The sequence below is a fragment of the Electrophorus electricus genome, chromosome 23, assembly GCF_013358815.1.
Source record: "Electrophorus electricus isolate fEleEle1 chromosome 23, fEleEle1.pri, whole genome shotgun sequence".
NCBI lineage: Eukaryota > Metazoa > Chordata > Actinopteri > Gymnotiformes > Gymnotidae > Electrophorus > Electrophorus electricus.
In genome coordinates this window covers 11,937,153-11,964,433 of record NC_049557.1, presented here as the reverse complement: position 1 = coordinate 11,964,433, position 27,281 = coordinate 11,937,153, and the positions used below count along the sequence as shown (strand labels likewise).

At 46.5% G+C, this 27,281-nt stretch overlaps 2 protein-coding genes across 3 annotated transcripts in view; one reads left to right on the top strand and one right to left on the bottom strand.

The window, feature by feature from the left end:
• Nucleotides 1-1,718: 1,718 nt before the first annotated feature.
• Nucleotides 1,719-14,629, top strand: mllt1a (MLLT1 super elongation complex subunit a). 2 transcript variants are annotated; one of them, XM_027032535.2, is made up of 12 exons: nt 1,719-2,081; nt 5,586-5,766; nt 6,205-6,287; nt 7,602-7,745; nt 8,617-8,742; nt 9,320-9,943; nt 10,175-10,262; nt 10,845-10,956; nt 11,228-11,327; nt 12,018-12,086; nt 13,498-13,569; nt 14,151-14,629. In XM_027032535.2, the coding sequence occupies exons 1-12, from the start codon at nt 2,070-2,072 to the stop codon at nt 14,277-14,279; spliced, it is 1,740 nt and encodes a 579-aa protein (XP_026888336.2). In that variant the 5' UTR covers nt 1,719-2,069; the 3' UTR covers nt 14,280-14,629. The 2 variants fall into 2 exon arrangements, with proteins under 2 accessions (XP_026888336.2, XP_026888335.2); XM_027032534.2 differs by having other exon boundaries at nt 1,720-2,081; nt 10,172-10,262.
• A 2,392-nt stretch (nt 14,630-17,021) lies between these two features.
• The window catches only part of acsbg2 (acyl-CoA synthetase bubblegum family member 2), a 22,174-nt gene continuing 11,914 nt past the window's right edge, over nt 17,022-27,281 (bottom strand). Inside the window, exons 5-15 of the mRNA XM_035521824.1 lie at nt 26,815-26,903; nt 26,205-26,325; nt 25,811-25,891; nt 25,553-25,702; nt 24,217-24,393; nt 22,365-22,546; nt 21,099-21,341; nt 20,653-20,870; nt 20,293-20,432; nt 19,493-19,739; nt 17,022-18,808 (exon numbers count right to left, since the gene is read on the bottom strand). Coding sequence (XP_035377717.1) covers nt 18,693-18,808; nt 19,493-19,739; nt 20,293-20,432; nt 20,653-20,870; nt 21,099-21,341; nt 22,365-22,546; nt 24,217-24,393; nt 25,553-25,702; nt 25,811-25,891; nt 26,205-26,325; nt 26,815-26,903 — 1,764 coding nt within the window. The 3' untranslated portion in view covers nt 17,022-18,692. The remainder of the gene's footprint in view (nt 18,809-19,492; nt 19,740-20,292; nt 20,433-20,652; nt 20,871-21,098; nt 21,342-22,364; nt 22,547-24,216; nt 24,394-25,552; nt 25,703-25,810; nt 25,892-26,204; nt 26,326-26,814; nt 26,904-27,281) is intronic.

The following is a 27,281-nucleotide window of genomic DNA, read 5'->3' as shown; positions in this document are numbered from 1 at the left end:
GGATTTCAGTCATTTTGATCAGGGCTTTGAACTCTGTGTATTGAACTTTGAATACTGAACTTTGAATACTAACTTTTGAATTTCTTGATAACATTCGCTAGAATTTGATATGGAATGATGTGATTTAGGGTTTAGGACCCCCTGTCTTGTTTTGGTTTTTAAATTCTGGGGTTTTAAACACTGCAGTCTTTGTGCATTCCACTCCTGTACTATCCATGAACTGTTGTAGTGGCTGATCTAAATGTGTTGTTTAAAACACATCAGTACATAGAACGGTTGTCTTTGTGCAATTTTACTTTTAATAAAAATAGAAAAATAAATGAATGATGAAAATGCCTTCAGTCCAGTTCTCTGTTTGACACATGCAGCTTCAGCAGAAGAATACAGATGATAAAAAGGACTGAACTACCTGTTCTTGTGTATATCATATATATGTGTGTGTTTTTGTGTATATCTTATCTATCTGTGTTCTTGGGTATATCTTATCTATCTGTGTTCTTGTGTATATCTTATATATCTGTGTTCTTGGGTATATCTTATATATCTGTGTTCTTGTGTATATCTTATATATCTGTGTTCTTGGGTATATCTTATATATCTGTGTTCTTGGGTATATCTTATATATCTGTGTTCTTGTGTATATCTTATCTATCTGTGTTCTTGGGTATATCTTATCTATCTGTGTTCTTGGGTATATCTTATCTATCTGTGTTCTTGTGTATATCTTATATATCTGTGTTCTTGGGTATATCTTATATATCTGTGTTCTTGGGTATATCTTATATATCTGTGTTCTTGGGTATATCTTTAACACCTTTAATCCGTTTAGTTAAAGTAGGAGTACATGCCACTGGATATATCAGGATAAGCACACGTATGCACCAGTGCGTCTCAAAGGTAGATCAAAAGCAAAATATGCAGACTGTCAGAAGTCTGGGAATCAAAAAGTTATTAGACAGAATGCCCACAGCAGGGGGCAGAGAGAAAGAAAGAGTGAGGAACAGAGCCAAAACACTTCTCCTGTCACACACAGGTGGTCTGCTAATCACACACCATCTTTCCCACAGAGAACACACACACGTGCACATGCATGCTTACACAAAATCACATCCAGTTTGTACAGACAGGGACTCCAGCGGTGACACCACCCTTGGAGACACACTTCTCCAACCACTGCTTCTCCTGACAGATTGAGTGCGGAGTATGTGTGGACCAGGCCAGCCGCCTAAACAGATATCTGGCTCTGTGACTATATGCACTGTGTGCATTCGGTGAGCTTTGATTTGAGTGCCAGGGGTCAGTGTTTCGGTTCAGTGTTCCATCTGTTAGTGTCTGAACCCCCTGAAGATCTGCTAATTTAGCAATAGACATTTTAATAAAAATGATAACCTATATAGATAATGTAAACCTTAAATACACACACACACACACACAGAGAGAGAGAGAGAGAGAGAGAGAGAGAGAGAGAGAGAGAGCGAGCGCGAGACTCAATTTAGACTTGAACAATAAAACACTTCACAGTAACATTAAACTGCTTCTGGCACATGGAGTGCAGCCTAATTTTAGGGGCAGTTGTTTAAGGTTTCCTTGCTCCTAAATAATTTATTAAATTTCAAACAGTTTGTACTAAACTATTCATATAATTAAAATAAATATATTTGGGAAAAAATGGTCTATCATATTCAAACTATTATTTTATGTGAGCTCTTAGAAAATACTGGCTTGAATCCTACATCATTATCGTATTACAATGGTATAAATACTATATGAGTTTCTCATCCGCAGATAAACACAATTACAATTCGGGCAATCCCTGATTGTCCACCAGTAATCGTCGCCCGTGGGAAGTCCCGCCCATTAACGACTGCAGTTGGACGGATGGCAACTGGTTTAACCTCGGCGCTTCCTGATTGGCTGGAAAAGTTGTCTGTTTTGGTGGCAGGCCAGGAGTCTGGAAGGGGAGGGGAGCCGTCTAGCTTCCGGTTTTGGGCTGAAATTGACACACAATGAGTCTGGAAGAGCGACGGAAAAGCTTCTGTAAATAAACAGAGCCGCCGCACCGGAGCAGCATGGAGGACCAGGTACCGCCCGCCGCCCGCCGCTCGGCTTCTGAACGCCAAACATGTGGCTGCGTGGAATTCCACGGCAGGCACGGGGCTCCACTGGGCTCGTGAACGGCGTCGGGCGCCTTTACCCCGGAGCGCTGGGCTCGAGCTGGCTGCGCATATTCCAGCTCCATCGGTATTTCGGCGCGTGCAGTCCGCGGAATGGCGAGCTGGTGCGTTCGCCCGCTCCCACGCTAGACAAGGCACAGTCTCGCGGGTCGCACAAAGGACGTCTCGGCCTCTTACACCGACCGGGCGCACCAAACGCGCGCAGGACACGGGCACGTTTAAAGCTGCGCGTGTTTGCGTAGGGACCGTGGACTAGGCGTGCACGAGCGGGTGTAAAGGCGCCGGTTCAAAGGACCGCACGCAGGTCCGGGCGAAGGGGAGGAGGGGAGCTGGAAGCGGGAATCCGTCTCCGTACGGAGCAGTTAAGTGGCGGTTTTCCGTAAAACATTAGAGGCCAGCCGTCGCTCCACGAGCCTTCAGCACTGGTAGCACTCGCGGATGTCCTGCAGCAGCCCGCTGTCCCGCGTCTCGTGAGACTTTTAACGGGTTGTTCCGCTGCTCCTTTATTTAAGCCGGTAAACATTACGCCGTAGCCACGCGTGTCGCTCGGGTTGGTTCCTGAAGCCGAGATTACACTTCTTTACCAAATGACACCCCTAAAATTAAGTTGTGCAGTAGCATCATAAAAAAGACGACAACATTCTTTCTTTGTTTCCACACACACTTTTCAGCGCGTTGCAACCGCGAGACGGAAGAGAATTCGGTGGTTTAGGGGTTGAAACGCTACGCGCTCAGAGCCTTCGAGGGTCTGTATTCCGGTGCATAAGCGCGCGGGCTTCGGGCATCCGTCGCCGGGTTTTCCTGATGTCACAACGAGGAATTCCAGAAGGGAAGGGCCATCCCTCCAGCCTTTGTGAGAGCTGTGGGAAACCCTCTGCGGCAATTAAAGGGACAACATCGTTAGCCATTTATGTGTAATATATTTGCAATTATATATAAAAATAACACAAACCAAAGAATCCCATTTATATTTAGATATACTTTTTAAAAGCCAAAGTAAAGCATGCATGACGCTGTATTTGTCTACATGAGATTTGTGATGCATCCTCAGTGATTCTCAAATACACTTTTACACAGGTTTTTAAAAATTATTTACGTCCAATGCCAATATAAACAAAAAGCTTTATTGTTTATAAGCTTCGAACTAAAAGCTTTAATGCTTTTAAATGTTAGATTCAGGACCTTTTAAATCTGTGCCAGTAACGGGTTTTTAATTGTCATGGAACTAAACATTCACAGATGAATTTATGAATCTATGAAGCAGCCTCACGTGCCCAGGAGCTTTAAAAACGCTGCAGTTCTAGTCCTGCGGCTTCCTGTGGTCTCCAGCGTGCAGCAGGGTAGCTCCACCCACTCTGCGGCCCACTTCACTCGGTGCTTTTAGTCTTGTCAGGTGTCCCTCTGATGTCTGTGATCTTATTTTTAGTTCACTAAATACACTCCTGACCTTTGGCATAAACAGGAAGTAAATCTGGGAAAGGTGACGCATCAAAAAAATCCCTGCGTCATGCGGTCTGCAGAGTCATTGCTAGTGTAATGTCTTAAAATGTATTATTGGATTTTAGAGCGATAGTCTCACCACTCTCTGCGTTCTCAGCCTTTAAAAACCACTAGGAATAGACCAAACCCTTACTAGGTAACACTTTTTATAAACATCAAAGCAGTTTTGAACAAGGAGACATCCTGCGAAACAACCACAACACTGAGCATCTCTTACTGAAGCGCTGGGAGCTGTGTGTGAGGGACGATTGCTAACCAGACTGGTAGTTACTCTCAGCATTAAGAGAATATTAAAGAATAACAGTTCTGTTGCTGTCTGGGTTTTATCATGGCTGTTGAGCCCGTCAGCCGTAACGTCCCTAGCTGATGAGGGGTTGTTTTGGTTTTGCACACGAGCTGCTTGGTGGGTTGTTAATGGAGGCAGAGATGGAGACACTCTGAGGGGTCCTTGGTCTTGAAGCACCCCTGCCCTGCAGGGTGGTGGGCGAGCAGAGCTGTGATCCCTGCCCTTGGCTCTGCTGCGCTTTTTGCCCCATGCGGGTCGCGATTTGACGGCAGGCTTCTGGGTGGTTCTGTTGCCCTCTGTATGAGTCGGGATGTTTGTATGTGGGCGTAGCAGGCTGCTGTCGACGGCGTGTGTCTCCCTCTCGGTGCGTCATGTATGACCACGTGTTCTCAACGCTGCGTCTCCACATGGCATCACTCTACTCAAACCAAAGTGTGCGTGTGTGTGTGTGCTCGTGCTGATGCCAAGCAGTATGAGAGCTCTGTAGGAGGGTTTGCTCAACGTGGGACACAGTGTCCATCTCTGCGGGGAAGAGTGTGTGTCTCTGTGAGGCATCCCAGCACGGGACAGAGCGTTTGTCTCTGCAGAACTTCCCCGTACGCGCGACAGTGTGTCTGTCTCTGCGGGAGCTGTGGGTGGGTTTGGAGACAATCTCCTCTGTCTTTAAGAGCATTACAGAGATGGAACGACAGGACAGGACTGACGCCAGTGAGAGAACTGAACTCGGCTTGGCCTTCTGGCTTTCTCCCTAGCGCCCCCCTGTCTCTCCCCTTCCACTAATCCGGCTGCTGGATCTCTTCCCATCTCCGTGTGCAGTAGGTGAGCTGTCCCAGAGCCCAGAGTGGTGGGTGTAAGGAGGCGCCTCCTCCTTGTCTGGCGTCTCCTCTCCTACCGAGTCCTTCCTCCTGGGGGGCTTCAGTTCTGCATGCTGGCCAGCTTGGCAGCTGCATGGCACAGGAAGGGAAAAAACACCAAAGTAAATAACTGCATAAATATATCTGTAGACCTTATTGTTATCTCTTTATCAATGTTTATTCCTCTTTATCATTGACGATATGGTGCAAACTCAACTACCATTCCGTTATACACCACTTGTGCCTCAGTTATTACAAGACATAAATTTGTAATTTATTTCTCACCTTATTATTTTTTTATTATTCCAAATGTAACATAAATATAACAGGACAATAATATTTTGTTATTCTAAGCTTTTGGCCAACCTTAGAACCAGTGTTGGAAGATTAATGTGTCGGGAATCACTCAGGATTTGACCAAGGCTGCTTGTTCATTTATACGTTTACCTTCATATTTCTGTGTTTGTCGGACCCTTTTATTCAGAGTGACTTAGAGCTGCCTTAAAGTGTGTGAGGAGCGTAGCACGGTAGATTTGGCTGCCAGTAACTTATCAGATTCGCGAGACAGAGATGCCAGTGGTGTGGGGGTACAGAGGGTCACTGGGAGAGGAATGACGTAGTACGGTACATACAGTACAGTCAGTTACACACAATATATTACAATATATGTAGCAAAGGACTGGTACTGCACAACTCCTCTAAGGTAGAGAAATGTGGTGAGACTGAAAAAGGTATGTGCTCACAGAGCTGGGTGTCTGTGTCTCTCTCTAGTGTACCGTACAGGTGAAACTGGAGCTTGGCCATCGGGCTCAGTTGCGGAAGAAGGCCACGTCTGAGGGTTTCACTCACGACTGGATGGTGTTCGTGCGAGGTCCTGACAACAGCGACATCCAGCACTTTGTGGATAAAGTTGTCTTCCGCCTGCATGAGAGTTTCCCCAAGCCCAAGAGAGGTGCGTTTCCCACCTAGCCGCTCCTAGCCTGACTGCCCCGGTTCGGTTCCGTTCGGTTTATCGTTGCATCTGTGCATCGCTTCCTCAGAACCGTCAGCTGCAAGAAAACACAAAAGAAAGACACCTCCATGTAAAAAGGAACAACAGAGAACTGAAAGGAATCTGAGTGCAGTTTTGAAAAGTCATAAAAGACTTTTGTTCAGAGCTCCGCCTTGATTCCTTTCTGTCGTGCCTGTAGCATTCTGACAGCGGTGACTTTGCAGTGGGACTATGTCTGATCACAGTGTAGCGTACCTGACCGAGACGACGAGACTATTTTAGTAAGGCGTGTCGGGCAGTGGACTTCCAGGAATGAGGCTGGAAACCCCAGAGCTCTGGGACCCTGTGCCGACGTGAGCTGTGGAGCTGATCCTGACTGTGCTTGGCTGTTGATTGCAGTGTGTAAGGAGCCTCCGTATAAGGTGGAGGAGTCCGGCTATGCTGGGTTTCTGATGCCCATAGAAGTCTACTTTAAGAATAAGGTAAGAGCACCTGGGAAACCCTGATGCGCTCTCTTTCTCTCTCTCTCTCTCTCTCTCTCTCGCTGTCTTTCTCTCATTCTCGCTCTCTATCCATCACACTTGTTTTCTAACATCATTGTCTCTTCCTCCCTCACTGCTGATGTCGTAAGTTTGTTTGGTGGTGTGTGTTCATGTCGGGTGCTTATAGGGATGTGAGGCATACCCGTGTGTGTGTGTGTGTGTGTGTCAGTAGGGAGGTGCCTCTGTTTGATAACCCGTATAGTGGGTGGTCAAGAAAACGTCCTGATCACTGCTGCACTCGTCTGCCAAGCGTGTGACAGTATCAGCTCTGGCAGGTTTACAACAAATATAATTAAAAAACAAAAAAGCCCCCAACAACAAAATAAAGCATGAGTCACATTCCTGTGGTCCTATGCTGAGTTTCAGAATGTTCATTTATTTATTGCTTCATTCTGCTTCATTCATTCATTTCAGTTTTCTTGTCCAGACTTTATAAATCCCAGCTAGTTTTCAACTTATCTCATGTGTATGGAGTAATCTCTCTGTTTGTTTGTGTGTGTGTAGGTACTGTATTATTTGTGTGTGTGTGTGTGTGTGTGTGTGTGTGTGTGTGTGTGTGTGTGGGTACTATATTATTTGTGTGTGTGTGTGTGTGTGTGGGTACTGTATTATTTGTGTGTGTGTGTGTAGGTACTGTATTATTTGTGTGTGTAGGTACTGTATTTGTGTGTGTGTTTGTAGATACTGTATTATTTGTGTGTAGGTACTGTATTGTGTGTGTGGGTACTGTATTGTTTGTGTGTGTGTGTAGGTACTGTATTATTTGTGTGTGTAGGTACTGTATTGTGTGTGTGTGTGTGTGTAGGTACTGTATTATTTGTGTGTGTGTGTAGGTACTGTATTATTTGTGTGTGTGTGTGTGTGTAGGTACTGTATTATTTGTGTGTGTGTGTGTGTGTGTGTGTAGGTACTGTATTTGTGTGTGTGTGTGTGTGTGTGTGTGTGTTTGTAGGTATTGTATTATTTGTGTGTGTAGGTACTATATTTGTGTGTGTGTGTAGGTACTGTATTAATTGTGTGTGTGCATGTAGGTACTGTATTAATTGTGTGTGTGCGTGTAGGTACTGTATTATTTGTGTGTGTGCGCGTGTAGGTACTGTATTAATTTGTGTGTGTGTGTGTGCGCGCGTAGGTACTGTATTATTTGTGTGTGTGTGTGTAGGTACTGTATTGTTTTGTGTGTGTGTGTGTGTGTGGCAGCATAAACATGCGTTTTTGAGTTATGTCATTAATCTGAATGATAACTGACTGCAGGAGGAGCCTAAGAAGGTTCTGTTCAACTATGACCTTTTCCTGAACCTGGAGGGCAACCCACCTGTCAATCACCTCCGCTGTGAGAAGCTCACCTTCAACAACCCCACCCGAGACTTCCGCCGCAAGCTGGTCAAAGCTGGGGGGGTAAGTGAAGCATTCTGGGGCTTGGAGTTTTCTTGGCAGAAATGTGTGGCACATATTGTGAGTTTGTCCTATAGTAACTCTCTTAGCCTGGTAACTCATCCCACGTCCTGTTACCCCGTATTTCATCTGTTACATCACCTTTCCTGAATGTGTTGGCTGAGTCTCTGTGTGACCTTTATAATACAGTTTTCCTGGTCCATAAATGATAGCAATTGTGGTCGTATAATAGTGCGTGGAGTGGGTACATGGGGTGGGGGGTATTTGGGGTATTTGTGTTCAGCCCACAGGTTCACCAGGTGGTGTCAGGGACTGAATTTCATCTGGGAAATTGTGAACATCTTGTGAATTTTGTAATATTTGTGAACTCTTAGTGAATCCTTTTTAATCCACCTTTTTAGTGGAGACTAGCACTAGTGAATATCCTGCAGTTGTTTTTCCGCATCAAGGTCTTGTTAATGAGCTGAGTCAGCTCTCCAAAGTGTGTTGTGCTAACTATGCTAAAGCTAATTAATGACTTTATACCATTAAATGATTGCTGGTTGGCTGGGAACTGAGAGACAGCAAAGTTCAAAGTTCACCAGCTAACAGAGCTGGATCAGCTCAGTAACACAGCTGTGAGATAGATGACTAGAAGTGCTAAGTCCCTCCCTCTCTCCCTCCCTCTCTCCCTCCCTCTCTCCCTCCCTCCCTCTCTCCCTCCCTCCCTCTCTCTCTCCCTCCCTCTCTCTCTCCCTCCCTCCCTCTCTCTCTCTCTCTCTCCCTCCCTCTCTCCCTCCCTCCCTCTCTCTCTCTCTCCCTCCCTCTCTCTCGCTCTCCCTCCCTCTCTCTCTCCCTCCCTCTCTGTCTATCGCTCTTTCTCCCTTTCTCCCAGATCATTGTAGTGCCGGAGGGGGCAGAGGTCGTGTCCCGTCCGAGTCCGGACTACCCCATGCTTCCGACCATCCCCCTGTCTGCCTTCTCCGACCCCAAGAAGAATAAAAGTTCACAGGGTTCTAAGGTGTGTCCCAGCAGACTGGCCCCGCCCAGCGATCTCTGTCTGTCATTACATCTCACCGTGCCAAGGAAATATCTGCCACGCCCACAGGTGGGGCTGTTGCACAGATTAGATTTCACCTTTATTTTGTTAACACCAAATAAATCAGAGCGCTCCAATCCAGGACCAGCTCATGGGCTTTCACTTCAGATCCCACAGAAACCTCGTCCCCGTCCCTTGGACTGTTGGACAGCAGTGAAAATGTGTGTCCTTCAGTTATCTACTGCTAGTCCTGCACACACACACCTCTCCTTAAGATTTGGAAGCAGAGAGGCAGAGTTGTAGTGAAAGAACCATTAATGTTGAAACTGCCCCACTGAATATTAGCCATAATTCTCTCAAATCAGCAGGGGGACTTTTGGCAGTTGGGGTGTTTTTTAATGCTTTAATTGTAGTCTGTGCACCTGTTGTAAAGATGGAGGGATGGAGATGTAGTTTGTTGTTTGATTCGTTGATCAGTGGAGTGTGGACACATTCTCTCTCTCTCTCTCTCTCTCTCTCTCTCTCTCTCTCTCTCTCTCTCTCTCTCTCTCTCTCTCAGGAGCTCATAAAAGAAAACAGTAGCAATTCTAAAGCTCCCAAACCCCACAAACTGGCCAAGGAGCATCGTGAGCGACCTCGCAACGACTCCGACAACAAAGCCTCATCCAAGGGAGAAGCCGATCGAGACGGCGGTAGCAGCAAAGGCAGCCGCGAGCCTTCCTCCTTCTCTTCCTCATCCTCGTCGAAGAAGCCGGAGATCAAAGGAAAAGAAGAAAACAAAACGGTGCCCAAGGCTGCCTTCAAGGAGCCCAAGCTGACCTTGAAAGAGCCCAAGATAGAGGGCGCGTCCCCTAAAGGAGGCGGGGCAGGGGGCGGGGCCTCGTCAGATACCAAGTCTTCCAGCAAGCGCCCTTCTAACGCTGATTCGCCCAAACCTGGTATCAAGAAGCCCAAAAAGAACATAACAGAAGGGCCAAAAAGCTCAGGGGGTGGGGCTTTCCCTGGCACCTCCCCTCGGGTCTCTTCCTCTGCCGCCCCACCTGGGTACGGAGAAAAGAAAGGCTCAAAGGAGCGTGCACGTTGGGCAAAGGGCAAACCTGACACGCAAGACATCAAGGAGCCGAAGAAACCGCCTGAGACCGATGACTCCAACTCTGACGACGAGGTCTCGTCCAAGTCTGAGGTCAGTGCGAGGTCGTGCTGTCCTGCAGCGTGTGGGTTAGGCTTCAGAAACGTGATTTTATTTTAAAGTGTGTTTTTGCACACACTTGTTTGACATGCACTAACAGCACCACTAAAGCTGAAGAATCTCTCTCTCTCTCTCTCTTTCTCTCCCTCTTCCCTCTCTCTCTCTCTCTCTCTCTCTCTCTCTCTCTCTCTCTCGCTCTCTCTCTCCCCCTCCTTCCTACAGCAGTCTGCTCCCTCGAGTCCATCAAACTCCAGCTCCAGCTCAGACTCCAGTTCAGATTCTGACTTTGAACCGCAGCAGAAACAAGGTCAAGGTAATCCAGGAAACCCCGCGTATCCCACTGATCGAGGCCCCGCCCATCCTTGCTCTGTGACTCTGTCCATCGCACTGTCAATATCTCACCAATAGATTCCACACCAGATTCTCTTAATTGAAACCCTGTTTGTTACCCATAAGTACTGCTGACCGGGCACTTTAATGGCTGTGGGACATGGCTAATGTTTAGTTTGTAGCTGTTTTCTCTCTGGTCCAGACATGTCCAGATCTTGCTCATAGTTGACACTGTCCTCCTGCTGTCCCTGCCTGTGGTTCTCCACTTCATCACACTCTGAAGTCCTGCTTTTCTGTAGTCGAGCTCTGAGCAGAAGTGTTTGGGTTTGGGTGCCTGGAGCTTGGAGCAGATCTCCACTACATGTTGTTTTATTCATCTAGCAACTCTGATACCCAAGGTTGCTTTATTAAATGGTTTTTGTAAGCAGTGAGGAATTGGAGAGAAGGGTCTCTTTTGAATTGGTGCCACGACGCTGAGTATGTTTTGTAGATCATATGAATTAGGGACGTTTGTGTTGATGGAGTACCATAGATCTCTCAGGTCGTGATGTACTGGACCCTGCAGGGCCCCTGCGCTCTATGGTAGAAGACCTCCAATCTGAAGAGTCCGACGAAGATGACAGCAGCTCTGATGAAGAGACACCTGTCAAGAACAACCCACCCAACCGTGACTCCAGGTCTCTCCCCCCCCCAGCCCCCCCGTTCTGTTTGTCTGTATTGGTCTCTTGGATGATGAAGAATCTTTGTGAAGAAGTGTCTAGTTGGTCTGCTGTAAAAAGGACGTTCATTCCTTTGCTGCAGTTTCTATTTTCTGTACTTGGTTGAAGACTCTAAACAGGATGTTGTTCACTGCTGTAGTTTTGTAGTTCCTTCTTCATGTTCAGTGCCATAACATTGCTGTTCCTTTATTGAAGGTATGCAGCTGACCATTGACCTTATCCTTCCTAGACTAAGCTTGGACAGCGAAAGTGACAGCAGTGATGGGGCCCATCGTCCAAGCCGAGACCCGCCTGTCCTGCCCCCCAAACATGCGCCCCCCAATAACAAGGTGAACCAAGTCCCTGGCGTCCAATCGGTGGACAGTTGATGTCCAGTTAGCACACAGTTGGTCCAGTTTATTCTTGCTCGTCTGCGGTCTTGTCATTTACATTTTGTCTGACTTTGCTGTCCTGTAATGGGAGGGCGAGGGGTCAGACTGTGACCTTCCACAGTCGTGATGTCCTGAACTTCAGGGCACATGCACAATACCTACATTACAGATATTAGCTTGATCTCTAGCCTGATATGCTCCACCTAATACACATTACAATTTATATTTCCCCATCTGATGGTCCAATTAATGGCCTTTTGGAAATAACAAGAAAACTTGTATGGAGTATGAAAAACCTGGAATGTAAACAGACAACAACAAAAACAGGAGTTACCATCTCAAAATGGTCTGGAATGTCTACATGATTCCAGCTGGAGAGCGATGGAAAACGTGTGAGTGATGATGGCTGAGACGGTGAGCTCTCCCGTTCTCATCCTGAGTGTGTGATGCTCATAAGCTGCTGTTACCCAGTGATGGGTGGGGGGGTAGCAGCAAGCTTCTGGGCGTCTGGAGGAATGTGGCTCGACTGGAAGCTACTGGTCTGACCAGCAGGAAGGAGTCTGCTAAGAGAGACCGTACAGGAAAAACAGGGTGCACTGAGTCAGCTCGGAATGAAACTCTCCTCACTCGACTCTTTCTTGTTTCCAGGTAGCAGGCAGGAAAAGTCCAGACGCCTGCCTGAGGCAGGAGAAAGCTCTGAAGAAGGTCTACGACAAGGTAGGAGAGCAAAGCCCCATAATGCCCCGCTCACACCCCTTTCTGACCCTTATTGTCTTGCTGCCACACCAGCGAAACACATGGTGTACCTCCATAGTTCCTCCTCAGGGTATTGTGGGTCTCTCACCCTAAACAGGGCTGTACCTGACCTGCAGTGTTATACCATATACACTACAAGAAAAAAGTATGTAGACACCTAACCACCATCATATGAACTTGTGCATCCCATTACAAAATAAGGGTATTGTGTTCTAGCTGCAACTCTCTCCCTCTCTTTTATGGTAATAACATCCTCTGCTCTTTTGGAGCATGTATAAGGTCAGTCGCTGATGTTAGAAGGCTGTCGGGGGGTTCCTCCACACCAAACTCTAGACTGGAAGCAGATCACTGTCTACAATGTCCTTGTGTGCTGTAGCATTAACATTATGCTTCACTGGAATAAAGGGCCCAAACACTGAAGACCAGTCCCACACCAGTATCCCTCCTCCATTACTGTACCGTTGGCACTCTGCACTCCAGGAGGTCATGTTCTCCTGACATCTGACAAACCTACATTCGTCCATCAGACTGCCAGATAGTGAAGTGTGAGGCATCACTCCAGAGGACACGTTTCCACCGTTCCATAGTCCAGTGGTGGCGTGTTTACACCACTCCAGTCGGCCCCAGGCACTGCTCATGGTGACCTTAGGCTTGCGTGCAGCTGTTGGAAGCCATTTCATGACGTTCCCAACACACGTGGTTCTTGTGCCGCTGTTTGGGACTCTGTAGTGAGGGACACCTCAGGGGTCGGAGGACACTTCAGCACTCTGCAGTCCTGCTCTGGGAGGTCACACACTCAACCTCTTATTGACTGACCTGCTAATCCTTCATGCTTCATGTCAGAATAATCCCACCTACATCTGACCAGGGCAGAAATATCAAGAAGTGAATTACGACAGAGCCACATGTAGACACGGAGCTCTTCTGTATGACCTGTTCTGGCTGGAACACCTGAGCACAATAATTATGACGGATGTCCACATACTTTTGGTCATATATTAATGCAGATGAGCGGTGACGTGCAGTCAGGTGTATGAGCTGGTTCAGCTGAGCTCACGCTCGTGTTAATGTGGGTTCTGTTCTCTCTGTTTTAGTTTTCTTTCTTGCTCAACCTTCATAACTTATTTTGGTTTGAGCTCCTGAGTAGTGTGATGCTCGCTCGTGCTCTCTCGCTCGCTCGCTCTCTCTCTATCTCTCTATCTCTCTCTTCTACCTTTTACTTCCTTCCTTTCGCTCCATAGCCCCCATGTTTGTTTTTGTTTTTTTTTTGCTCTCTCACACACATACTGTTTGTGTGTGTGTGTGTGTGTGTGTGTTTGTGTTTGTGTTTGTGTGTGTGTGTGTGTGTGTGTGTGTGTGTGTGTGTTTCCAGGCCTATACAGAAGAGCTTGTGGATCTCCATCGCAGGCTTATGGCACTGAGGGAGCGTAATGTCCTACAGCAAGTGTGTATACGTGTGCACATACACTGTGTGCTCAGCGTGCAATGGAAGATATGAGTGGTGGAATTTGTAAGCGTCTGCGGTGTGTGTCTGTGCGCGTGGGTGTGTTGATAACGGTTGATATGAGTGTTGGAGAGTGTTAAAATGTGGAGGGGAATGTGTGTATGATTGCGTATGTGAAGAAAGTGAGACTAAAACAACCATGAAATTTCTTACTAAACTTTAGTTTACTTTTAACGCAAGACGGTGTAACCTACAGACCAGGAGGCACTTCAGTGGTCCCTTTCTGTGTCTTACCCATTAAATGTTAGTACAGTTACTTGGTTAATTATAGCCTTTGGTAATTGTTGGTACTGGTGTAGATGGTTAATTAAGAGCATTACAATATTGGTGATGACCAGTCAAAAATGTTTAAAAATGTTTACTGGGGATGTTAAAAAAAATTGAGATTTATAATTGTTGTGGTTGTTGATAGAAATAAATGAACTGTAAACAAAAAAGTGAATTCTTTGAAGAGATGAGTGATGTATATAATTCTAAATAGTGAATTAATTTGGTTTTGTTTCTCTCTTCTCGCCCTCCAGATTGTGAACCTCATTGAAGAAACTGGTCACTTCAACGTCACCAACACCACCTTTGACTTTGACCTGTTCTCATTGGACGAGTCAACTGTCCGTAAACTGCAGAGCTACCTTGAGGCCACTGCCACGTGACAGGAAGTTGTTGTTTTCAGGGGTGGGGCTTGCCCTCATTTTAGGCTTTGATATTGAGGGTGGGCTCAAGGTTGCAGCTAGAGGAAAATAAACAGTGGATGAATGAGGATGAAAGCGGAAGTGTCGAGGTTGAGAATGAAGAGGCCCACAGCGCAAGAGGAGATGGGGCCTGACGGGTTTTGAGGACCAAAAGGAGAAAGAAACCACTTTTCCTTTGCACTGCACTGTAGTGTTGGTGGGTGTGGCTAGAGTGCCGTAAACCCCAGGAGGCGTGTCCTACGTGTATCTTCTGTTAACACCCATCTGCACCACTTTTCGTTTGCTTGTGGAAACCTGGACCCCCCCCCCCCCCCCCCCCCCCCCCCCCCCCACAGCTGCTTCTCGTCACTTCGGTCTGAGTGTTATTTCGCGCGCTCGTATGCGCGCACGTATGATTGTGTTCTTCCTCTGCACGCTGCGCTCGTGCATTGCTCCGCGCGCGTTAACTGCCTCTGTCCCTGCTCCTTTAGCATGCGCGTGGTCTGAATTCGCTTCCAAGCGCGCGCGCAAAGCAGTCATGCTCACAGCAGACGGCGCCACCTTTTGATATTTTTGTACGGACGTCTCTTTAGTGTTATCCACGAGGCTACCATGTGAGGTGTGAATGTATTCGCTGTCTAGGGCTCGTGCTTCAGTGCCTTTAACAACCAGCCTACTGCCTGCGCTCGGGAGGAGTTATGAAGAGGCGCGTTGCCCTTAGCGACGCGACCGCGGCACAGAAATCCCTCTTTTCTTCCACGTGCGGCACTTAGAAAACTAGTGATTCGCTCTCAGCGCCTTTTTATTTTTATCTAGCAGTCTGAAACGGGTCTCCCAGTTTTGCCAGTATGTATTAATGAACATGGATTCCGGTAGGCGTTTTTTAAAATCCTTGAATACTGTACATCGTGCAATGCGGGGACGTATTTGATAATCGTGTTTAGGTCTTTGTGCTGAGGTGTTTGGAGGAGGGGTGACGGATAACGGCCAGCGCCTGTTACTTGCCCACCGTAGCCGCCTGAGGGGCTTTGAGTTTCGTTGTTTGTAGTGGGTAACGTTTCGCGTGGTTCTACCACCGGTCTTCGTCGGTTTCTGTTTCTGGTCGTTAGCGTCCTAATGCTAATTAGCTTTAATGGGCTCATTGGCCTGACCTTCAGCTCCGAAGCCCTTTACCTTGATCTGGTGTGTGAGAACAGGCGGAACCCCGCTTCGGTTTGCCTTTGTGTGTATGGGCGAGAGAGAACCTGCAGATGGTGACAGTGACCTAAACTCACACACTCTTTTCTCTCTCTGTTGGTAAGCAACCATTTCTCCCCTCTACTCTAGCGTGCGAACTTCTGATCCCTAGGTTCGAGTTTATGAACTCTAACCTTTGAACCGGCCATTTAAGGCCATAGAGTGTTGAGATCACGGAGGCAAAGTGGGTGGGTCATATTGAGCTGAATAATGTGAGGAAAACCCCCAATAACCCATGACTGGTCGGCATTTCAATTTGTTTTAGTTTAGATTTTTTTTGTTCTTCTGTACCTCTGCACTTTTTGGCTGTGGTGATTGAAATACTTAAGTAATTATCTGAACTGTATTTTTAAAACTTTTATACGATATTTACATCCAATATGTCATTTAATTTTATTATTTTTGCGTCGCATGTTGTGATTGCAGACCGAAACGTGGCCATTAGATCTTAAGACTGTTATTTCAGACCGCTTGTTTCTGACAGTTTTTTGTCAGCCAGTATTGGCGAGTTATGTGTCTGTGGCAGCTCATCGTCCACAAATATGGAACAAAACAAGCTCGGTATTTTCCGTCATACTGTGCATCGCCAGTCGCCCTGTATTCTGTAGTTAGGAGCACTGAACACTAATTCTCCGTCAGTATTATGGACTCACTTGGACATGGACTTGTCCCAGAGCGGAAGGCTACAGAACAACTCCACTTACTTTACATGTATACAATAAACAGGTGAGGTCTCTTCTGTGCTCATTTAAAAGGAATGAAAGAAAAAACTGAAGGTTGGTTCTTCTCTTCAGTATGGAGGCCGCTGGCGCAGAGTCAGTGCGGTCTCCGTCTGGTGATGTGGGTGGGGTCGGACAGTGGGCGTGGTTTTGGGGTGGTGGGCGGGGCGGGCAGGTATTGGGTTTAAATGTGTTCTGATGACGTGCTGTGACGTCTCAGTCAGAACGGAAGACCAGCTTGGAGTTACAGTGCCACCATGTGGTCATTTAATGCTACTTAAAACGAGCACGAAAGATGTTCCTTTTTATGTTTTTATTTCATAAAAAAAATCATATAATTAATAAACTCGTTGAGTACTGTCAACGTTTTTTTTTTCTTGTTCATTTTTCAGGCCTAACAGACAAGGGTCAGCTCTCGCCGGGACCACCCAGGTCCTGTTTATACTCCTAGATTGAATAGAGAAATACATATTTTGCTCCTTTTCGTTATGCACATTTTTAAAATAAGCGTTTCTCATCTGTATAACGCAGTTTGAAAATGGTCCTTAATTACTCAACGCTTTTTATTAAGTGGAAAGTGTGCTTTGTGCAAACTTATGTAAGTGGGAAATGGACGTTTTCATGGGAAAATTCTAGTTTAAAACAGCCGGATCAAACCTGCCTAGACAAAAATCAATTTGTTTTTACTATGAAGGGCAAAACAGATCCTAAAACAACCCCTTAGCACTGTGTTTCTGTTTTTTCTCCGTAGACGGTGCAGGAACACATACAAGGGAGCACTTTTTTATTTTTTAGGTCAGAGTACACACGTGCACGCACACACAGGAACATATATAGGATACAGGATATCCGATGACCTGCACGTTTTCCACCCTCCCTGGGCCAATCAGCTAAAAGTCACCAATCAGAAGTGGCAGCCTTCATATAGTGCAGTAGCACAGGGACACGTTTGTGAGTCTCTCCCATATAAATAAGATGCAATCCAAAGGCCTCCCTCCACTTTCATAATCCTTTACATTGTTTCCTACATTTGAGTATATATTTCTTTTACGGATTTTAGTGGTGAGGAATGTGATACATCTTCCTTATTTACAAACCACAGCAAAATTTCATCCTTGTTTTCTTTAAAAACAAAGCTTAAAACAGTACCTCCCACCTCTGCCCAAGACACTTCCATATCACACACACAGATAGCAACAGAAATAAAGGAAAAAATTAAATCTGAAAAAGCTTCAGTGTTTCCCATTTTAATAATGAGCTTTACAGACTTATTCCTCCGACCTAATGAACATCTCATGACACTCAAAACCTCCCCTCACATGCACTTCATAGAACTGTAGTTGTGTGTGTGTGTGTGTGTGTGTGTGTGTGTGTGTGTGTGTGTGTGTGTTCAGGTTTAAATGTCACAAGAACAGAGCTCAGAGCACAGATGGAGGTCAGATAAGCGCAGAGGCACCTGTACGGCAAAGCAGATGAGCAAACATGCAGAAGGAAAAAAAACAGCAGCAACAACCACTGAAAACATATTTACAAGATCTAGCAAGTTCACAGGAATTGTACACAAAAGTATTGTGAAGAAAAACACATGCACAGGCATGATACACCATTCAAACACAACCATACGTGAATACGTTTGGTTAACAAAACGTGTGGCAGACATGGGATGGTTTCATGGTCAGAGGGTGTAATTCACAAAGCCCACCCCCCACCCCCCCACTACTGATATTAAGTCCATGGAACTACACCAGCACACATGAGAACAGTACACACAATAAATAAAGGTGCAAAGACCATATGAAGACTAGTTAAATCCCTCTAGTAGGACACTAGCCATCATGATCACCACCAAAGGATGACGCACATTAAGCCACAGAATTTCTTTAAAAATTCAATCTTTCAGCTCTCAGCGGCCATTGCCGAACATACAACTTCAACTGAGATGACTGATCTCAGATCAGCCCACTTTCTTCATATATCCAGATTTATTGGCATAGAAAAGCTCTTTCCAGTTCTGTTCGTTTACTTACTTTGGCATAAATAACCAAAAATAAACAACAAATATATAAACGAGTGAATTTCCATTGTCTTAACAGGACCCAAGCACATTATGGATCACTGCATCTTCTGATACTCAAAAACTGCAAAAAACAACAATAAATCACAGGTTCATAAATCATAAAGCTTCTTAACAATGGCTTTGCTGTGAAAGCTATTCCTGCTTTTCTTTTTAAATTTACCCACAGAAAGGGGAGGAAGAAAAAAAACAAACAAAAAAAAAAACTCCCCCCAGGAAGGAAAACAATTACCTGAAATAAAAGATAAAAATGTGTTATGCTGCAAGAAAAACTCTACATAGAATACACTGAGGCCTCTGTATGAGGAGCAAGACTGTGTGTGTGTGTGTGTGTGTGTGAACTGCATGGCTCCCGTTCTCTGGGGTCTACTTGGAAGGGGGATTGTCAGGAGTGCTCGGGGTTGGGACCTCTTTGTAGAAATGATCAATCTGCTCTTTGTACATCTTCATGACAACGAGTCTCTTTAACTTCATAGTAGGACCTGAGGGAGACGCAGGGGAGGGTTTAAAGATGAAAAAACGTATTGGACAATTTCACTTTACAAACACAAAACATAATTCCAAATCTCAATATGACCCAACATGGCTGGAGCAGAGCACATCTACCCTTACTGCAAAATATGCAACATCATCATCGCCTGGGAGACGGCCAGTGACAACCTCCCTGCTCCTCATGTACACACACCCCTATACTTTTTGCTAAATTTTGATGTTAAGTAGTTAAAATACCTTGTTAATGTATTATTGATTTGTTAAAGTTACATTAAAACTATAAACCTCTGTTATTTTATCATTATTGGTGGTGCTTATATTAGAGAGAGATATTCCACACTTGCACCTCAGAACAGCTTGACTTTTCCTCTTTCAACTTTTGCTCCATGGTCCTTTTTTTCAACTCAGAAAGCCCAGAGACCCCACAGCCTTAGGACTGCACCCTCCATCTCATGCCCTCTGGGATCTACACGTGTCGACACCCCTGACTCCGCCCACCTATCAAAAACCCTTATGCATCTCCTACTGCCTCTGTATGATGCTAAATAATGATGAAACTTAAAATAATAATTCAAGCTGTTACTTCCTGTCCAAAGAAAGAAACAATTTAGATGAAAATAAATGGTATTATTATTGTCATTATTATGAGTCCCTGGGAGTGTGCATCCACCCACCGAGTTCTCCTCCCTGGATGGAGAAGTCTGTCTCCAGCACCGTGAACTTCTGGATGCGCTGGGCGTTAGAGGTGGCCTTCTCATTGACGCTGTTGATACCTTCCTGGATTGCGGCGTGGACAAGGCGGTCTCGTCCGCCCGCAATCTCCGACACACGTGTGGAAGTGCTGCCCAGTTTCCGACACCATTCCACCGCTTCTGGGGTGAGTTCGTCCTCGGAAATGCCCGTGTCGGGGTTTACCTTGCACTAGAGGTGGGGTGGGGTCAGGGCGAGAGACAGCACAATTTCAGTCTTATATCACCATCATTATATATCAGCAGTAAATCTGGGCAACACACAATTCAGTCATTTTTAGGATTATCAGATTACATGCGTATAGATTTTAAATGACATTAATTTGTTCTTTATGACTTGCTCACACCAGGGGGTGCAAGACAGACTAGTAAAGGGAACAGCTGAGGACCGGTAATTGCCAAAAGCAACCACTAGGCGGCAATAAACAAACAATGGAGTGCATTAGTTTCTCACATGGTCTGCAGGCAATTATGTTGCAAGACAATGAGAAGAATTAGTCCCACTAAGCACCCCCCCCACCTAAAGTGCAGTGATAGTGCAAGAGACACTAATGTGTTTGAGTCCTTGTGTTTTATAGCGTCCTCTCCGAAGCACAGTCCGATTGACATTGACCCATCTCTCTCTGGCAGCTACACCAGCAAACAATGTTCACACCTCAGCCTTGTACAGGACACGCACGTATCGATACTCTGCTCGTTACAGTTGCGTTGCTGGGGTAACGCACCTTTAAGGTGAGCAGCATGGAGAGGAATTTTTTCTTGTCTCCGATCAGCATGGCATTACTGATGATGGGCACAGCTTCCTTTACCGCGTCCTCGATGGGCACAGGGGGGACGTTCTCTCCTCCAGCCGTTATAATCAGCTCTGCCCCCCCCCCCACACACACACACACACACAATTAAACAAATAATAATACTATTGTCCAGGTTAGACAATCCACTTTGTATCAAAACAAACAAAACCAAAAGGGCCATGTTTTGGCTCTCGGGTACCGAGGACACGCGCCCTTTACCCCGACTCAAGCCATCGAGTTTCTCCACTGCGCCTCCTACAGGCACAGAGGGCCGACACAGAGGGACGGTACCTTTGATACGACCCGTGATGAAGAGGAAGTCGTCGCGGTCAAGTTTGCCTAGGTCGCCCGAGTGCAGCCAGCCGTCTGTGTCTAGAGCCTCCTCCATCTTGTCAGCCATGTTGAGGTAACCCATGAAGACGTGGCGGCCCCAGAAACAAACCTCGCCGATGCCCTCCGCGTCCGGGCTGGAGATCTTTGTTTTGCATCCGGAGATCACCTTCCCACAGCTGACACACAGACATACACACACATGAACCTGCTTTATCGACAAACACTGATAATGGATCTTTTTTATATATATATATATATATATATATATATATATATATATATATATATATATATATATATATATATATATATATAAATAAAAGCAGCAAAATATATGGATGGATGGAACGTGCATGTACATTTGCGTGTGTTTGGAAAGACAATGGGCGAGTGTGTGTGTGTACCTGGTCAGTCTCTGGGCATCCTGCCGTGAGATGGTGTGGGGTCCTGTGCTTTCGCTCATACCGTACAGTTCGAACAGTGGGATGTCCAGGCTGAGGAAGAACTGCAGCGTATCCGTGGTGATGGGCGCGGCGCCCGTGTAACACCTGGTACAGCGATCCAAGCCCAGTGCCTTCCGCACCTTCCGGAATACCAAGCGCTTTGCCACACGGTAGTTCAGCGGATCGTGCGCCATCGGACTGTTCCTGGAAGACAGAAAACCATCATGAAAACTATAGAGCGCTGCTCTTACTAGCTAAAACTCATGGAGATTGGCTCTGAACACATTAGATGAGGATGTGTGTATGCGCCCACTGAACAAGCGAGTAGACGAACACTGTCATGCCACGTTTATCGTAGTTCTAGGCGTTATTAATTCCGGGTTTTGTGGAGGAGGACAGGTTTAGGTGTTTGCGTTAGCTCACCTGTCCACACAGATGTTTGTGTGTAATGATTTGCTGATATACGGCAGTGCTATGATATGGACGCACACGGATCCACGAGTGAAGAACGCCACGCTTAAGAAAAACAGTTTAGCTGCTAACTGGAGTCATTTAGCCATATATTTGATAATATACCCATTTGTGTATTTTGTGTATATGTTCTGATTATTCTCTTTTGTATGCCTTAGGACCCCCCCCCCCCACCACACACACCACTCGCTGTTACCAACAGCCGCCGCTCCCCCAAAACCCTGGCCGGAAGGAAGATTCAAATTCATTAATTAAATAATTGGTGAATTGACAGACTGATGTGTTGACTGAATGTGAGGTTACAGAGTACAGCTGTGGAACCTGCGACAGCCAATCAGATTGAATCAAATTCCCGGATCCCAGACGATCTACCAGACTGAATTATCTTCGGTTTGTTTTGATGGTATAGAGATGCGTGTGATGTGCATCTTCTCGGTAGAATATTTACTCGTGTGTGTATACACACACACACACACACACACACACACACACACGCACACGCGCACGCGCACACGCGCACGCGCACGCGCACACGCACACACACACGCACACACGCACACGCGCACACGCACACGCGCACACACGCACACGCGCACACGCACACACGCACACGCACGCACGCACGCGCACACGCGCACACGCACACGCGCACACGCGCACACGCGCACACGCGCACGCGCACACGCGCACACGCACACACGCACACACGCACACACGCACACACGCACACACGCACACACGCACACACGCACACACCTCTCCATTTTGCTGAGGTTGGTGTGCAGGCCGACGTCCTTGGCCCAGGTCGCGACCTTCCTCCGCACGGCCGAGGACTTGGCACCCACCACCTTCATCTTCTCCTGCATCTTCTCCCAGACCCGAGGGACCCCCATGAAAGCTGTGGGCCGCACCTCCCGCAGGGTGTCCACCAGAGAACCCTGGGGAGGAGAGGGTTAACGCGCACATTCATTCATTGGCATTCAGAATTTTTTTTAATAAAATCTATTAGGGCTGTCAGGCAATAGCACAATTTATTGCAATCACATTTTTTCTTAGGACCAAGGCTTTTAATAACGGATATTTAAATGTAAAATAAAAGGATCAGTGTATCAGCACAACAGAATTGTAGCCATGTTCAAATACTTTTATTTAACTGTACCTTTTAACACAGATGGTTTCTTACTGTTCTCTTGGCCTGATGGCCATGATTAAATCGTCTGATAGTCTTGCGACATTTAACCACTGTGGCGGAGCGAAATAGCTTCACGAGTGCTGTCAGAGTGGAGTTCACCTTCCTGTCAGATTTCAGTCTTGTGCACCATGTAGAACATGCCGAGCACATGACCTCTGCATGGTTTCATGTCCGTGTTATTCACAGGGAATGGAAACAAACCCAACCTGCCTTCTTTAATCGGTGAAGTGCACAACCCACCTTGCCACATGACCAGCGCCACGGGAAGTTTAAACAAAAAAACAAACAAAAAAAATGTTAAAAATCACATCTAACTGTTAACATGTTAAAAATATTTAAAACTAACTGCAACAATTAACGTGTCCATTCTGACAGCACTAAATTATCTTAAAAACATTTCTCAGCATGACCGACCATGATGGGGAATTTGATCCTTGACAACACCTTGATCTACTTGCTCAACCATGCAAAGGGGCGGGACTAAAAAGAAACTGGAAGACATACTCAGTCCTGCAGTGTTACTGGTGCGTGTTTGTGTGTAAATGTGTGTGTTTGGTGTGAATGGGTGGGGGTGTGTACTCGAGGTGTCACATCCTGTGAGAGGCGCGATCTCTCATTGGTGCTCCAGAAACATGTTAGCTCCGCCCCTTACAACCATGACCATACAGGAACGTGCATCAGACACAACACCCTCTGTAGAAGGGCCGACACACACACACACACACACACACACACACACACACACACACACACACCGAACACACACACACACCGAACACTCTAAACTATGGGCACAACAACTTTATACAGCCCCTTTCTGATACAGAAATTAAGATCAAAAGTGCTTCACAAAACAGCAAATCAACATAAATGTGTGATGACATGGTACTTCTTGCCTTGTACAGCTTGCAAAATCAATCCCAAACATACATGTGACTTCTGCAGTCATACTGAAGCCAACGTGTGTCATCATGGACCTCGTGACAGACGTGTTCATGGAAGCTAGCATCCGTGTGGCCCTCTAAACAGAAGCCAGGGACCGCAACATCATGTGAGCACCCTGTCACGTCGCCATGCTGAAGACCCCCGAAGACCCACAATGTCACGTAGTTATCGTACCATCATGCTAAAATAGTCCCCGTCCCCCCGATTTCCAGGCAGCTGTGTTTTGAAAGCATGCTCATTTCTCACATAGAGCTCAGGGAGCTCCTAGTGAGAGCTGGGGAACATGTAGTGAGCTCAGCACTGGTTACTAATGGTGGGATTATATACACAGGTTTAGTGGAGTGAGATTAGGGAGGAGAGAGCCGCTGAAATGAGGATGTTGTGCAGCAACTTGGTAACGACTCAAAGATTAACCAAGCAGACAGTAACTTAAAAAACGTCTCACACACACACACACTCACACTCACACACCTTCAGGGCATCTGGCTGGGCGAAGTAGGTAGCCCCGCCCACTCTCATAGTGATCCAGATGTCCACCATCTGGGCGGCGACATGGCTAAGGGGCAGGTAGCTGACCACCATCTCCTGAGACTGGTCAGCATCTGTCAGACGGACGTGATGAGCCGTCGCTAGTGCCGTCCATGTTAGCTAGACCCAGAGAGCGAGCGAGCGAGCGAGCGAGAGACAGAGAGAGCGCAATTTAATCCCTGCAAAAAAGAATTGTGTATATATGCATGTACAGTCATAGCCAAGTCTTGAGACTGACAAATTTTGGTTTTCACAAGTTTTACTGCCTCAGTTTTTTTTGGCAGATGTTTATATGGCATAGTGAAGTCCAATTTTAAGCATTCCTAGGTTTTTAAAACTTTTTATTGACAAATACATCCACTTTAAGCAAAGACTTGATATTTAGTGTTCACCCTTCTGTTTTAAGACTTCTGCAGTTCACACCTTGGCATGCCGGATATCGGCTTCTGGGCAAAATCTTAACTGATGGCAACCCATTCTTGCCTAATCAGTGCTTGGAGTTGATCACAGTTTTTATTTGTGCACCCTCTTTTTGAGGAGAGGCCACAGCCACAGGTTCTCAATGGCATTGAGTTCTGGGGAGTTTCTTGGCCATGGACTCACCAAGCCACTCGATTATCATGTTTGCCTTGCCTTGTGCTCCGTCATGCCAGGAAAAGCATTGTTCATACCTAAATTGCTCCTGGATCATCAGGAGACGTTGCTCATGGAGGATGTTTTGGTACCATTCCTTATTCATGTCAATGTTCTTAGGCAAGATTTTGAGCAAATCCACTCCCTTGGATGAGAAGCAACCCCACACATGAATAGTCTCAGGAATGCCCACTGTTACCATGACACAGGACTCATGGTAGCGCTCACCTTTTCTTTCCAGATGTCCCAAACAGTCTGAAGGGAAAATAACTTTACCCCAGACATCTACAGTCCAGTCCCTGTACGTCCTGCAGAATATCAGTCTGTCTTGATGTTCTTCTTGGAGAGAAGTGGCTTCTGTGCTGCCCTTCTTGACATCAAGGCATCCTCCAAAAGCCTTCGCCTCACTGTGCGTGCAGATGCACTCACACCCGACTTCTGCTGTTCCTGAGCAAGCTCTCATCCAAGGAAGTGGGTTTGCTCAAATTTTTTAGTGTCGACCCTTCGTTTTTGGCATGTGTGCACACGCACGTGTGCATTCATGCGTGCGTGTGTGTGTGTGTGCGCACGCGTTTGCGTGTGTGCATGCAGGTGTGCACATGTGCATGCGTTTGTGTGCGTGCGTACACGTGTGTCCATGCCTTACGTTGTCGTGACTCAGCATGACCCCTTTTGGCTGTCCTGTGGTGCCCGACGTGTAGATCAGGGTGCAGCACTGATTGGGCTTCTGGGATGCGATGACATCATCCAGCTGGGTATCCGGCTCACTGCGGCCCAGCTCCATAAACTCCTCCCACTTCAGGGAAAAGCCCCGCCCACCAGCACAAAACAGCGGTGAGAAACCGCCCACCCTAATCATCATAGGTCATTTCTAGCCAAAGCCATGCATGCATCGGTTTCCTACCGTGTACAGGTTGGGTTTTTTTTCTTTGAGGGCATCTTTGTACTGAATAATGGCCTTCAGGTGGGGCAGCTTGTCTTGGATCTGCAACAACAAAACAAAACATTTTACAAACTACACCCTCACACCCCCAGACAACCATAGACACACACCAAGACAGACCAAGACACCACCATCAACCAGCCAGAGGTGTGTACACAAGACATAAATCAAATGTAAAGTTTCAAATCAACAGTGTGCAATCTTTGATTTGATTGGTCCAACTCATACAGGATGTATGAGGAAACTTCAACTGAACTTCAGCGGGGAGAGAGGGGTCATAGGTGATCGCCCCCTCCTGCCAGCAGGTCGCTGGAACAGAGTCGTGGGGCAGAGTGTCAAAGCAGCCTAGATGTACCTGCAATATCTTCTGCAGTTGCTTGTGGTTCTCCACCACCAGGACATTGGCCTGGCAGTTCTCAGCTACATAGAGACATGCCTCCGGCGAGTTGGTGGTGTAGATGCCCACGGCAAAACCACTGTTGACACAGGAGGCAACGGGTGGAGTCATTCAAATGTGTCGTAAAGGCACAAGGAAACAGAACTCGCACATTTCAATGGCTCTTAAAATAGCTTGGGTGCCTGAGGAGGGTGGAGTCATGAGATTTCAGCAATACTAAACAGCAATACTTTGGTCTCTCTCTCACACACATGGAAATCGAGGCTAGACTTGATCAGATAAGCCACACCCCCAGGTTAACAGAGGCAAGTGTCCCAACACCACTGATGACTCTGCGTTCTCCAAATGATCAACATGGCTTGACAGGACACAGACAGGACACTTCTATGCACAGCTCCTCAGGTCATATTCCAGCGTGACAGATCAGAACACAGACTGGCGTGATGTTCTGCGCTGGGTCAGGCTGATAATACCAGTACAAGCCCAGAGATAAAGTCACATCCACACAGCAGGCTGGCCAGAACACGGTGTAGATATAGAATTAATGCATACACTCACACACACTCACCCAGCTAAAATGGCTCCAATGTCAGCGATGAACCACTCAGGAGAATTGAAACCCAGGATACCCACTCCATGGTAGCGTTCCAGCCCGAGCTATAAAAACAGAACACACACCGTTAGGACATGGCCGCATACACACACACAGCCCAAACTATGTAAACAGATAACACACCGTTAGGACATGGCTTTGTGCACACATGTACACAGTAGTATATGGGTCATGTCTTCACAACTGATGACTTTTGCAAGTTCTTTGGTGACCAACATGCACACCTTTGGTGACCAAAACACACACACACACACACACACACACACAAAAATCTACTGACGCATATCATTTTACATTTACAGCATTTAACTGATGCCTTTATCCAAAGTGACCTATAGTTCTGACTGAACACAGCATGAGTATTTGAGGGTTAAGGGTCTAGCTCAGGGACCCAACAGTGGCAACCTGGCAACCTTCTGATT

Bases quoted from the DNA above. Each gene is read 5' to 3' on its own strand.
- mllt1a (XM_027032534.2), top strand. The intron at 6,288-7,601 runs GTAAGAGCACCT...AACTGACTGCAG, and splicing joins AAGTCTACTTTAAGAATAAG to GAGGAGCCTAAGAAGGTTCT. The intron at 12,087-13,497 runs GTAGGAGAGCAA...GTGTGTTTCCAG, and splicing joins TGAAGAAGGTCTACGACAAG to GCCTATACAGAAGAGCTTGT.